This window comes from Magallana gigas, chromosome 3 (assembly GCF_963853765.1).
Source record: "Magallana gigas chromosome 3, xbMagGiga1.1, whole genome shotgun sequence".
NCBI lineage: Eukaryota > Metazoa > Mollusca > Bivalvia > Ostreida > Ostreidae > Magallana > Magallana gigas.
Genome location: NC_088855.1, coordinates 4,175,409 through 4,190,068, shown reverse-complemented (window position 1 = coordinate 4,190,068; position 14,660 = coordinate 4,175,409). Strand labels below are relative to the sequence as shown.

The 14,660-nt window shown below is 30.5% G+C and overlaps 1 protein-coding gene across 1 annotated transcript; it reads left to right on the top strand.

Moving 5' to 3' along the window:
- The first annotated feature begins 79 nt into the window (after positions 1 to 79).
- LOC105329359 (uncharacterized) lies at positions 80 to 4,504 on the top strand. Its single transcript, XM_066077711.1, has 7 exons — positions 80 to 150; positions 2,400 to 2,450; positions 2,604 to 2,660; positions 3,142 to 3,291; positions 3,681 to 3,832; positions 3,965 to 4,112; positions 4,204 to 4,504. The coding sequence occupies exons 1-6, from the start codon at positions 84 to 86 to the stop codon at positions 3,998 to 4,000; spliced, it is 513 nt and encodes a 170-aa protein (XP_065933783.1). The 5' UTR covers positions 80 to 83; the 3' UTR covers positions 4,001 to 4,112; positions 4,204 to 4,504.
- The last annotated feature ends 10,156 nt before the right edge of the window (positions 4,505 to 14,660 follow it).

The window sequence follows — 14,660 nt, the reverse complement described above, 5'->3', positions numbered from 1 at the left end:
CACGACCCCCCAAAAACCCAACTTATATAGTTTAAATACAGTCTTGGTACTTTCGTTTTTTGTAATGGGAATCTAAAACAAAAATGAAGTTTAAATTAACGGTAGTCAGTCTCCTGAACTGGTTTCGTTTTGTGTTGCTGCAACAAAAAGGTAAGCATCAGTTTGTCAGAAACATCCAGTCAGTTATTTCTATGTTTATTATGTGTACTGTGATGAAAAGACACCGATAATTAGACTTGCAGCACTGTTAAGGCTTACATGTACTTTGTGGTTACGCCGACCAAAAAATACGGGAAATGTTAACTATGACATCATACAAAACAACAAGACGTCAAAAATGCTAATAAATAAAGTAATTTCTGATTTTTATGGGGACGAAAACATTAAACTATACTAAAAATTACCTACAGTACTGATCAGACCCAACCTAACAGAAAGTAAACCCCAACTAAACCATGGGTTTACTTTCTGGGTTTACTCTGGGTTTACTAGAGTGGACCCAGAGTAAACCCCAGGTAAACCCAGAGTGGACATAGAGAGTAAACCCCGATCAGAAGTATACCCCTGAAAGCAGACTCTATATGTGTATTCAGAATATACAAGGAGCAGGAACCACAGGCAGTAGGATGATAAGATAAAATACAAGTCTGCTTCACACTTCAGTGCGTATAGTTGACTCAAAAAGCAATTCTCGAGTAAACCCAAAGTAAACCCCGAGTAAACCCAAATTAAATCCCAAGTAGACCCAAATTTTCAGAAAGTAAACCCAAAGTAAACCGAGAAAGTAAACCCGGGGTTAAGTTGGGGTTTACTCTGGTGTTAGGTTGGGTCTAATCGGTACTGTATGCGGACAACTTTGGGGACAAATAAGTCCAACAACGATAAATATAAACAACTAGCTGTAAATTTTGACGCATATTTTGTGTAGAGAGAGGCGGATCAATCAATTTTTTAACATGGAAAAACGCATTTTATAATTTAACAGAGCATAATCTTAAAACAATTATAAAACCATTAAAACCTATCTATTATGCTTGTTTTGATTTGGCATGTGATTATTTTTGAGAGCGTGTATTATTTCTTTTCTAGAGCGTTCAATGTATACAAGCTCTATGTGTTCGACACAGGGAAGCCTATTTAAATCCGCTTTTTACAAGGGCATACACTAAACAGATCATTGCGATCGTTTGAATATAAATTTAGGGAATGTTTGATTTATTAAAAAGTGCTGCTGCTTCGATGAAATTTATAGAATGAATCAATTAATGCGTAAATATATTCAGCGAAGGTCATATAAATTCAAGCTGGAGCTCATTTCTTTTATATTTATTCTAATAATTTAATTTTTTTTCAGATAAGGGTATACCCTTGTAATATTGAAATTTGTTTATAACCTCCATTCGGGAGAATTATCAACACATGTCACGTGACTATGAATTCAAGGGACCACACTAAGTGTCATAAAAAGTAGCATTTACTATACTGTTTCATTTAAGATCACATTAAATATCATGATAAAACAATTAAACATAAATATTTTGTAATAAAAGGTGCATCGTTCTATGAACATTTAAATCCGCTGATATTTTCATAGCAAGCCTTAACAGTGCTGCGCTCTATCTTTATTTCGAACTAAATGAAAGCAAAACTATCATAAACTTCATTTCCTTAAAAACAAATACATTTCTAAGTCAAACGTCAGGTGTGTTCTTACAGCATAATTTAGAAGGAGTTGCACTTTAAACAAATGATTAAATCAAATATACTCATTCAATACAGGTAATATTTTCACCTGTGTAATTATTAAAAACCCTCAAAATATTGATCGGAACTTTAAAAAGTGTATAGAACACCCGTACACTGTAACTAGGAAATATTCAAGATTCATATCAATCTAAAGATAGACCTTTTATCTTTGTCAAAATTTATGTTTTCGTTTATAATGTTTAAAATGCATTTCTAATAGTCATCCAAAATTTTAGTGACTGTCGTAGAGTTGTAATCGAGAGAAGAACCCATATGTCATAGTTATGTTAAAAATGCCCATGTCATGGTTTTGTTTTCATTTTGAATGTTCAAAAAGAAAATTCAAGGTTTAAACCTAAAATAAATGTGATAAACGCTGGGGACTGATTACTTATGTTTAAAACTTATTAGCAGATAAATAATCAGATTAAAAAAGATGTTACCGGTATATCGAACAGTGGAAACAAACACATGAATCTAGACCGATCATTGAGATCGATGGTGGTCCAATGTGTAAGGGCAAACAGAAACATGGTATGACAGAGTGGATCTTCAAACAACTATTTATTATTGTTAACGCAAAGAATGGTATGTTGTTTTCACTTTGCTCTCTGTAAACGATGTAACTAGCACCAAGCTTTCTTTTTTTATAGAACCTACACAATGCGTGATCGTTCAAGACAAGATGTACATTTCTACACCTCGTAAGTGTTGCTTATTTTGATTATTAAATATTTAAAAGCTAAACAATTATTTAACATAAGCATTATATTAGAAAATAATATTATCTATCCAAAATAAAAAAGCACAATAAATAATTTATTAAATGACCACTAAATATATTTCTTCCTCTACAGCAATTCCTACTTTTTTGGCAAAAAACAACACAATAGAGTGTCAAGCAAACAGAGCAGGTAAATTTTAAAAATAAAAGGCAAAATAGTTCCTGCAAAAGTGTCGGTATTAAGCATGTATGAGTATCTGCAATTTAGTCGTTATTCGTGTCTGTAAACTGAGGCAAATAATGTGTTTGCAAAATGATTCGATAGAAGGGTTTGCAACTAGGATCTATTAAAAAGTAAGTAACATTGATCTATTGTTTAATTGTTTGGGCTAACGGAAAATACTGCTTTTAGCGCAGTTTATTTTAATGGGAATATAAGCGCACAAGCCAATCATATCTGTTTTATGTTATAATCTCATTTCTGATAAAACAGTAGCTAATTTTTAATTTTTACACAGCAGTATCCTTCGAAACATAAATTTACCGAATCGCTTATGAAATTTGATATTTACGGAGCAAATTTCTCACCAAACTATGCCAAGTAAAGATTTAAAATGTGCAGATATTGTCATAATTGAACGTTTATAAAATAGAGTTAAAATGTTTTTTAGTGGTAGGAATGCTGAGATGTGGCAAATCGGAAGTGTACATAAAACAGGAATGTGTTTGTTCCTTCCACAACGTTTATGAAGCCTCAAAATACCACAGTTACCCCTCTTGTCCACACGGCGAGAAATCAGATGTTGTGACGCAATTAAAATGTTAGTAAACTAAACATTAAAGTTTACAGTTTCAGGTATATGATTTTCCTGAAATGTGCAAACGATACATTTGTTGCTTTTTGCATATGTGCAGATTTTTGTTGTCGATTAAAAAGTATTGAATAAGCATGCAGCATATACTTGTAGATGACAAATCAAAAATATCATTTGATTTGTCGCAATGAATGAAAAAAGGGTTTAAAATGTTTTATATAAATACTTTTTATGTATGATTAAGTAACATTACATACATGTATGTCAAGCGGACCTTAAGATCTTCAAACTTAACATGTTTTAGTTATGGTCCTACACATCAGATTTATTTGAAAATCACCTTTGCTGGGTAACCACCTACATTCTTTCAATATTTCTCTTTCTCGCCTGTTTAGGTCCGGATTGTAAAATGCACAGTTTGAATAACAAAGGACCATGTATCAACGGAGGCAATCTGACTTGCACAGGGGATGAAGTAGCTCCAACTATCACATGTAAATGCCCACCGCACTACAAGGGAAATTTTTGCGAGGAGAAAATGGAAAATGTAATTGTGTTTATTCACTTTAATTTCTTTTTTCTTGTCCACTTGTACTAATCTTTTTGACAAACATAAATGCAAACATGATAGTTATTATATTATTATCTTACGCTATATCCTCTATGTATGCAATTCCAGATCACGAGACTTTGTGATATAATCTCAAACGCTTAGCCTGACACTTTAAAGAATTGTAACGACACAAAAGAAGACTGTGTCACATACAGCAGGAACAGGCGTTATGCTTTCAAGTGTTACAAAACCGAGACATCTCAAGAAAGAGGAGGTGGGGGTGTTTAAATCATAAATAATAACGTCATATATGTAAACATAGGACAGGTTCCAGATGAGTCATTGTGTGATTTTTTATTTCACAGGATTGCCATTGTGCAAAGACACAGAGGATATCACAGTGCCTCCTGTTGTCACTGATGTTCCTTACTCGATTGTCCCTACAGATGCAAAGATGGTTCGGGCGAAATCACGTTATGTAAATGCTGCGGCAGAAATACATTCATATATCCCCGTGCTGACCGTGATTTCACTAACATTACAATTGTGAGATCTTTTTATTAAGTTGGATGTTATGCTGGCCATTATTATTACTTTACATCAAAAATCACTAATACTATTTGTGACAGTAACAACAATTACAATTATCATTATCTTTTATATTCATATTAAGCCGTACAGATTATTGGTTGTTGTTTTTTTTTTTTTTGGAAAAGACTCATTTATTTCGGGGTTTTTTTATATTGGAATTCCTCAAAGAAAATATAAGATATGAATATTGATGGATGCACTGATCATAATTTTTTCTTTGCATCATACCTGTTACCCCACATGAAAAATATAATGTTATTTTGTTAAATAGCATCTGTATTGATCGAATGCTTGCGTCTCTATCTAAATAACACTTGGCTAATATTGGTTAAACGTGTAGGTCTTGTTGATGTTTTGGTTTTTTTAAAGCCAACTAGTACTTCTTGTTACAATGTACATGTATAGCATTCAAAGTCTATCCAACTTAATATGCAAGTATATTTTTATGTCTGGGAAACATCGTAGAAATGGCAAAATACACAACAATTTATTGGGTATTGTAATATTTAGAATGAAGCCAGTACCAATGTGTTAAGAGTTTTTTTTTTAAATATAAAATTTCAAACTTTTGTTCCAATTTATTAGGTTTATTCACAACTCTTTATAATGTTCAATCACAACAGTGCCAAACTTATGTATGCGTAATTTTTTATGGTTGTATATACTTAAGGCATCGGTTCTTGATCATGATAATACATCTACATACATGATACCATGAAATCATTCTTATTTTACTTAATTTTCCTCTTGTTTTTTTATTATGTTATTACATTCATATCACCCATTTTTTAAGGTACTTACAATTGACATCAATGCATTGTCCAAAATTGCTTATTTGTTTTCGTTTTATACTTATTTTTACCAATTTGAGACTGGGGTTTTTGGCCCTTTTAATTGGGAAAAATAGCGTTAAAACAGGATAATTGGGAAAATTCATAAGTTTTCAAACTCGGCATCACGTTGAACTTCTGTCGATTCTTTGTTTACTTTCCGGAAGAACGATGATATTTTTTGGTTTGATTCTAGTAGCCAAGGATTTTTTTTTTTGGTTAAGATATTTGTACAGAATACTTGCTGTTATGAGACATGATGTTATCAGACTAACTACTTCTAGTAATAGTAGTTAAACACGAGGTATTCATTACCAGAACATGCTAGACAAGACCTATGTAAACTTTTGCCAAATGGTACAAATATTTTGTTTCAAATTAGAATGGAGGAACTTTGGGTCCGAAATTGGGTAAATATTAGGAAATTTCCGATTGGGACTGGGACCTAATTTTGGCTCCAAATCAGGCTTAAAAAAAACCCATTTTTTTATGTTATTTTGAGTGATTTATGATTATAGTTTCATTTTTTGTTGATTTTTATTTTTCAAACATAGACATTCTTGTATACACATACTTAAACACGTGTTTTAATGATATATATGCTCATTATAATGCATGGTTAAAGATACATGTTCAACGATACACAGAAATGTTTATAAGTAACATTTATTATGAATAAACCTCCATAAAAGGCAGGCATTGTATCCATACCCTCTGATAAATTGTATCTCCTTAAAGAAAAAAAACTCTTTATAAAGGTATAGGAAAACATTCACATTATAAAGTTAAAGTATTAGAATGTGTTTCACTTAGTAGTTTATAGCTGAACAAATCAGTCAAAATTTTAAGGTAGATCTGATGGATAATTTGTTGACCACTCAGCCTCCTAAAGGTAGATCTTTTGATAAGCAAATTTTGATTTGTGCTTTAAATAAGCGAGATAATAATGTTAAACCGGATTGAAAGGTCGTATAGAGCAGTACCACTCAGTCTCTTTCAGAATACATGATAACATTTTACATTGAGAAAAAAAACAACAACATCAGATTTGTTACTGATCCGGTTCTAAATATGAGCAAAATATTTTTTTAACTAAAATAATTGAAATAAATCCTGTCTTAGAAATAAACTATAAAAGTTATTTTTGTTTTTAAATAGTGACTAACATAACTTTTGTTGATGCAATATTGTTGTGCCAAGTTTATGTTTTGTGTTACGAATAACAACTACTTATACCTGCAGTGGTTCTCAATTTCGAGTTTTATATTTCTATTGAAAATTATTCCTCTGGATATTTAATTACACATATTAACATGTATAGTTTTAAAAAGGTACAAAGAAATCTCTGTCGATTAAAGATTATTTCATTTTAATTATTAGCAGTAATTGAAGCGATTTTCAAAATAAACTACAATAAAAGACGGTAGTTCAGTTTCTTTCAAACTGTGTCCAAAATTGAAAGGTTAGTAATTTCTCTATTATGTTGCAAATGTGACATAAAAAGGTTATGACACAATTTTACAAATTTGGTGATTATCCAATAGATATATCATGTTGGCAAATATGTGAAAAAATGGAATTTTTTTTATAAATCTAATAAAATTCATATCTACACAGAACATTATAACTAAGTTGTGTTTCTTATCTTAAATACCAGTAATACATTTGGTTATAAAAATGTTATTTTGATGCTTTAAAACCTGACTAACTAGATTCATGCTAAAAATATAAATATTATTAATAAAATGTACAAAAATACTTTAAATACTTTAGATGCTTAAATTGGCAATGCATATAGAAATATTAAGCAAGCAAGCGTTGATTTTTGTAATTTTATACATTATAGTATCTACAATAAACACAGGAACATTTGTTTAAGAGGGCTCGATGTACGTAGCTGCTCTATTGATCTCCTTTAGAAAAAGAGCTCTGTTTCAAAATATAAGGATAAGCCATAATTTTAAAGGCAAAATATAAGGATTCATTTTTTGCTAAATAATAGTTTATAGTTAAACTAACCATATCATACAATTTAAATTTTTTGTGCTTTGAAAATAAGTGATATAATAATGTTAAACCGCTTTGCAGGGTCGTGTAGAGGAGTACAATATTGAAGTACTACATTTAACACAAAGAATCATAACTTTAAACACAAAGTCATATGTCATATGATTAACATTATCAACAAATAAACAATTGAGAGATAGGTATACAAGTACATGAATCAATACACTCTTCGTGTTGATCATAATTCAATCCGTTTCTGATTCAATATGCATTTTAGTTCAATTTAGAGTCATGTGACTTTTGCTTCAACTGAATTTAAACAGTAAAAAAATACCTGGTAAAAAGAACTATTTCTGTGAAGTTAGATGACATGAATTATATATTTTAAATCTTTTATTTTTTACATGTCCAAACAACAAATTTTTAAAGTTATATTTTTATCTCTAAAGATAGATTAAAGCACACAAACGAGTTAAAAAAAAATTTCTTTAAGATAAGGTTCATTTTTCTGAAAAATAAATCAGAAATTAGAAGATTTTAACAAAGTTATTAAAAATTAATTTCAAATGTATTTTCATTTTAAATTTTAAAGTACACATTGATCTTTTGACATATTATCAGCTTTTATCTTTTCTTAACGTCATAAAACAATCACCAATGAAAAATGACAAATTAATGTTTTATCTAAAAAAATCTATAAACTTTCGTTTTCTAAGTGACTGTATGCAAACATACAAATGTTGAGTAAGAAAATTCGTCCATTGCACCATAAAACTGTAATCATAAATTCCACATACTTAAATATCCATTAAGATTATGAATAAAAACCTCAATTTAAGTATAGTCTAAACCATTTTCACGGTCATGCTGGTAAATCATAAGTTTTAAGTCAAATAAATATAAATTCCTAAATTGAAATTTTGACGTTTAGGTTTAAAATACCTCTCTTTAAAATGTCTTTCAACTTTCGGAGATACTTTTAGGACATAATAATGTTTCAATAATTTTTAAATGCAACTATACATAAACAAAAACAAATTTATTACAAGAAAGTTACTCTTTAACGATTTAATAAATTACTGAAGTAAATAAATTGGGGAGGGTCAATACGTATTAGTACATCTAATACCCTTGGTTTCATTGTTTTAACAAATTAATTGTAATTTGTTTGCTTAAATAAATATAAAATAGAATATTATACGTACTTTCAGACCTTAACATCTATTGTTTTCAAATCAAATCTTATGACAAAAAATCACGAGAATATATAGTAGAATATCAAACTATTTAAATCGAATCACCTTTAGACTTAATATTTCAATTCAACTGCCCACTTGTTTGTACTCTGGCCCATTTCTAACAATGTGTACTAAAATACTTTTTTTCAAAATAGCTGTAGCTAATGAATGTCGCATTTTAAGTGTCAGGTTGTTAGATTGCCGATGGAATTGATAATTTTTTTCCAATAAATATACATTGTACATTTTCCAGACTTTTTTGTGTCAGTTAATTAATATTATTTAAAAAAGGTATAAACGTAACCTATAAACTATAATAGATTGTAATACCAAATATATGTAAAAGTTTTCTGCACGTGAGCGGAAGAAATGCACTTTATGTGTCGTAAAATTAAAAGGATAAAGAAACCAAACCACAGGATGCTAATTTCTGCGAAGGAAAATAAACCAAAAAATGCCATATCAATTTTTTTGAAGTATATTGGACTTCTTTTCTCTTTTGTGGATGTGAAATCTTTGAAACCCAAACGAGTTTCGATTTTGTATACACACTGTAAACTGAAGTCGAGAATCTAATCTTTAAAATATTTTTGAGTGTCAACATATTTATGCTTCTCAAAGACCATGTTATTTTAATTTTATACACATAACTGGAATGCCAAAAAGGTTTAAGTTTCTTTAGTGCAAGATATTATCCGCTGAGTCACAGAAATTCCTGTATCTTATTAGTTTTCTGTTCTACATACAAGAATATAAACCTAATAAAAACACAAAAAGTGTACGTTATATCTCAGTTTCTTTTTTAGTAACCTGATTTAATCAAAGGATATATCTTAGTAAAGTAAATGTTTATTTCTATGTTTATAAGGACGTTCTTATTCTTTTAACTTACCATAAAAAATGTAAGCCTATGAAAACGAATCTCATTTGTATCCGTGTGACAATGGCCCGGAATGTTTGACTTGAAACGTTATTCCATTTTAATGACGGGGCATTATTTTTAAGGTCTAAATTTGAAGAATATTTACCTCCCTGTTATGATATTTGACAAAGATGTCCAAGATAACATTTCTACTACATAGTATTTAACAAAGAACATCGAGCGTCTGCTTGCTTGTAAGACGCCGTTCTGTCTGTAACATGGGATGGATCAAAGCTTTATTACCACGCACCTGCGATGAAACATAGAGGCGTTGCTATTAACTTCCACACATATTATTTCCTTTACTTGATCGCACTAAAACTAATCTATACCACTATATTAAAATAATAGACTCGAATTTTTGGTCTTCAATAATGAGAAATCGGAAGAATACCGTCTTTTGTTTTGGTTATTTTAAACATCATTGGTACTTGAAGATTACCAATTTGTTTTAATTTTTTCTCAGTTAAGCTTCGCTAATTAATAATCAAGGAAAATTCCTCAAAAAATCCCGGAAATCACCTGGATTTTTTGGATTTTACAATCTTGCGCTTGCGCAATACATTCACGCTAACGGGATCTTTAGTTTATGTTTCCACAATGAATAAACTCAGAAAATTCAAATGATAATACAAATACGGCTAAATTTTCATTGGACTTTTGCTTTATATTCTGTTCATATATATTAATGATTTCTTATGAGAGAAAGTATAAAATAACAAATATACATTTCAACTAAGTACTTACTTTTGTCTTCATGATGACAAAAAATAGTTGATTACATGCCAAAAAAGTTACATTTTATTTGTTATGAGAGTGAAGATAGAATACGTTTTATCGTAAAAATGAATAATGTCCTACGGACCCAGTTTTACAAAGAAAATACGTGTACGTTGGTTAAAAGGTGTTAAATTCTTCCATTCTATGGATTAAAATTTTTAGTTGAAAGGTATTTGCAGTCTCAAAAAGGTTTGTTGTGATGAATTTGACTGTTATTTTCAAGGCAACTTCATTAATTTTCTCCAAAATCGTTCCGGAGTGATTCTGCAATTTTCTGCTACATTATGGGTATATACATGTATATGGGAGGCATTCTAATTGTGGTGAGGGCCTTTCCCGAGACACAGTAAGATTATTCAAACTAAGGAAAGTGTAGTGAAATTAATATCATTATTGTAGGCTTATAGCTTTGTTATGTAAATGTCAATAAAAAGGTGTGTCGATGTACCTATTTCGTAAATATCCGATATGCAACGTCAACCCGTGCACGCACGGGTCAAAGTCTAGTTTTTAAAAAAATATTTTAAGATCAATTTTTTTTTTTATTTACTACCCCGATTTCGTAAGGGTCCTCTAAAAAGTTTCACTTTTTACTTTAGGACCCTATTGGAAATTTTTGAAAGGCGCTTAATTTTCATGGTTTCCCTATATTTTTTATATTTCTCCCCTAGAAATTTCTTTTTCTTTCAAATATATGCAAACTATTGTAAAAAGTCACAAAATAGTGAAAAAAAGTTAACCTCGTGTTTTGGTCCAGGGATAATATTGAATTTGGTTTTGTTTTCTCCAAAAATTGGCATATCGGGTATATACTGGCTTAAAGAAGTTACTTTTAATGAAATAACACTCTCTTTGAGCTCTTGAAATAAATTCTTATTTTCAAAATTCATCGCCGCCTCGAATAAATGAACTTATTGTACTTTTTTCTTTATTTTTTTTTTTGCCTAGAATAAAATACCGGAAATCGATGGTGCATAAGCGCCTTTTTTAGCAGTTTTCCCGACAAAATTCTTAAAATCACTATTTCTTAACTAATAAACGTTACATGTGAATTTTGTATAAAGACACAATTCAAAAGAAAGTTATAACTTTGCACATACGGCTGCATGAAAATAAAATGATGCGCAAGTTATGCGCACTCGAACTGTACTCGGTCTCGTTAATTACGTACAAATGACGACAAGATGTATACGGCAATAATGGGTACTCGACTTCCTGTTAATCAAAGGTCATGTACAGAGTTTATTTTTAGCCAGAAGTAAGTCAGTTTTAATGAGAATGAAATTGAAAAAATACTCAAGTCAAAAAAATAAACGATAAGATTTGCATTGAATTTTTTTACATGACAGCTTACATTAAGAGAGTAATATAGAGAAAACTTTGTAATTTTCGGCAATAATGGCTACTCGCATTTTAACCTTTTTAACGTTTTCTTTTAAACTTTATAGCTTATTCTTTTTTAATGTGGTGTGACGCATCTTTAGGGTAAGAGTGTCTTTGTTATTCAACGACAAAATAAAATCAAACATTATGAATGTTAAATAGTCTATTGATGGGAGAAAAATTCTGATCCATCTTGAAATCGACAGTAAAATATTTACACTGGTAAATATATATATGCTCCGAATAACGCCAATAACAGGAGCGAATTCTTTGAAAAGCTAAAAGTGTTTATAAACTCAAAAGAGGGATTGAAAATAAACAAAACCAATGCAATATTGGGGAAAATGCTTATGTTCTATCAAAATCTCTTAACAAGCAAAAATATTCCAAATAAAAATATGAAGTGGAAATATTTACTTTTAGTTTTTTAATGAACAAAGTTAAAAAATCGTAGCATTAAACACTCTCGTGCTACCTTAATGATAATTCTAAAAATATCAAGTGTTTTTCATTCGAGACTATTCCTAAAGACAAATGTAAATTGCAATAAATTACAATAAATATGGAGCACGTGCTTAAAAACACTAATTTGTTGTTTTGAGGTATCGTCATTGATTCCAATCAGTATTGTTATATTTCATCTGTGCTATTGTTGAGAAGACAAATTGCTTACAAATGTTGAAAGTTTTATATCACACTTTTCAACTTATTATATTTATTACGGTGAACACAGTTTCGTTAAGTGTGGGTCAGAAAGTCTCTACCAAACTTTAAACAATTTTCCCCGGGAAAAGGGTTTTGACTCTAGGGTGGGGCCAAAAAGGTCATACAGTGTTAAAGTATATAATATTTAAAAAATCCTCTTCTTTCTTCTTCTTACACATAAAAAATCAATGACTGCATATCTAGAAAAACCCATAAACCTGTTTATTTTTTTTTTAAATTCAGATACCATTGGCAGGGTTCTGTCCTCGGGAAGGGAAAGAGTAAAACATATAGAATGTTTAAAAATCTTCTTTTGTTCTGCTGTTGATTTTGAATGAATGACGAATACACATTTACATGGGAGAATAGAGCTGTCTAACATGTAAACATAACTTGGTAGCCCTTGCCTCTAGGTGCAAGAGTTCAATCTTGGGGGTGGTGGGCGGGGATTTTTTGTTCTTTAAATATGCTGAACAAGGTCTGAATATGTTCTTTGAATATCTGACATAAGATCGGAAGCACGTTATGGGGAATATCTGGTCATATTGTACGCATGTGCACAATGTTAACAATGTTTGTGCCAAAAACCGACCAAAACTGTTGTCAAAAGAAGAATAAAGCGGTAAAAATGAAGGTTTTACAAGCTGTTTTGTATGCAAATTATGCATACAAATTATGCGTACAAGTATTTGAGAGAAACAAGCCACGTCAAGAAATGTTAACAGTTGGTCCTAAAATCTACAACAGGCCGGACACATATCCCCGTCAACAATAGAGTATACCGATTGTGTACACTTAACGAATCTTTCTGAGGAATAAAATATTTTAAAAACCATAAAATAAAATAATATAAAAGAAGATGGGTGGATAAGATGTGTAAAAAGCCCATACGCGGTCGGACAGGCTACTAAAAAATGAAGTATCAACAAATCTGATGGGTTTTTTTTTAAATCATTTAAAACAATATATATTTAACGAATCATTGATTTGTAACCTGTAGGTATGTTCAGTACTTGGAATATGTTGTCTCAAACAGGCGTATACGTATCAACACCTGCAAATATTGTCATTTTTTAGAACTTCAAGGCATTTTCTTTTATAGAGTAGGTCTGTGCCCCATATTTTTCTCATAGTCTAATTAAGGTCTAATGGAAAACAACCCGATTTCAATCAACAAAAACGTGGAGAGATGACCCACTATACATTAAAAATATCATTTTGTATCCCAACAACTGAACTTTTGAAAAAAATAATACAAGTCCGGTAATTCGTGACCTTAGTCACACATAATATTTAAAAAGCCGACTTTGTTGTGTCTGAAATGGCTCAGTGGTTAAAGTACCTGGAATATGTATGATTGATCAATAAAAGATAAAAAAAAAAAAAAAAAAAAAAGTACCTGGAATAACCTAACCGTATATATCTAGGGTTTTTATGTAACGGGTTCGATACCACCAAAATTTCCGACAATATTTTTTTTTTCTTATTTTTTTGATAAATATATTAAAAACTAACTATAGTTAGAAATTTTGCTCTTGCAAAGTTGTATTATAATATATTGGAATAGATTCAATTGAGGAAAAATAAATTTAAAATTGTATTTCACTACTAAACCGAATGGGCATTTGCGCCATCTTATTCCCCCATCTTCAAATTTCAACACTTTGTAACCGATATGTCTTCTCATCAATTGCACTGATAAAATATAGCAATATTGATTGAAGTAAATTATCCGTGACGTAAAATTGGCGTTTTCAGCACGTGCCTCTTATCGGTGACATTTTTTGGCGATTAAAATTTGTCTTTAGTCATAGTCTCGAATGAAAAACACTTAAAAAGTGCAGAATTACTGCTGAGGAGAAAATCCAGAGCCGTTGGAATGTTCGAATCTTAAATGTTTTTGCTCTTAAGATTTTTCATGAAACATGGGCGGAAAGGAACTTTACACTTTAGGCGTTATATGTCAATCTAATAGTTATTATAATCCTTGTTTGGACTTATGTATACGTCTATGCACTGTATATCGCTACAATCGGTCAAGACTTCAAATCCTGTTCAGAGCGAAGATGAAGCTCAATAAGAGGTGTGTGCGTGCGTGTGTGTGTGCCAAACACCAAATGATCTACCTTATTAGAATTATTTTGATAACTATTTTAAGGTATTAGTTTGAATCTTCAAAATGTCATAAGCAACAAAATTAAAACCTACTTACTTTATTTAAGGGAACGATTATGATAAGAAACCCCATCGTTTTAGTGAATTTGTCTTGCATGTATTTGGTGTACATATCTGTATAATATTTTAAAACATTACATATGTTTTTGCGAGCAAATTTTTGAAAATGATCCGAAAAGTTCAGAGTGGCA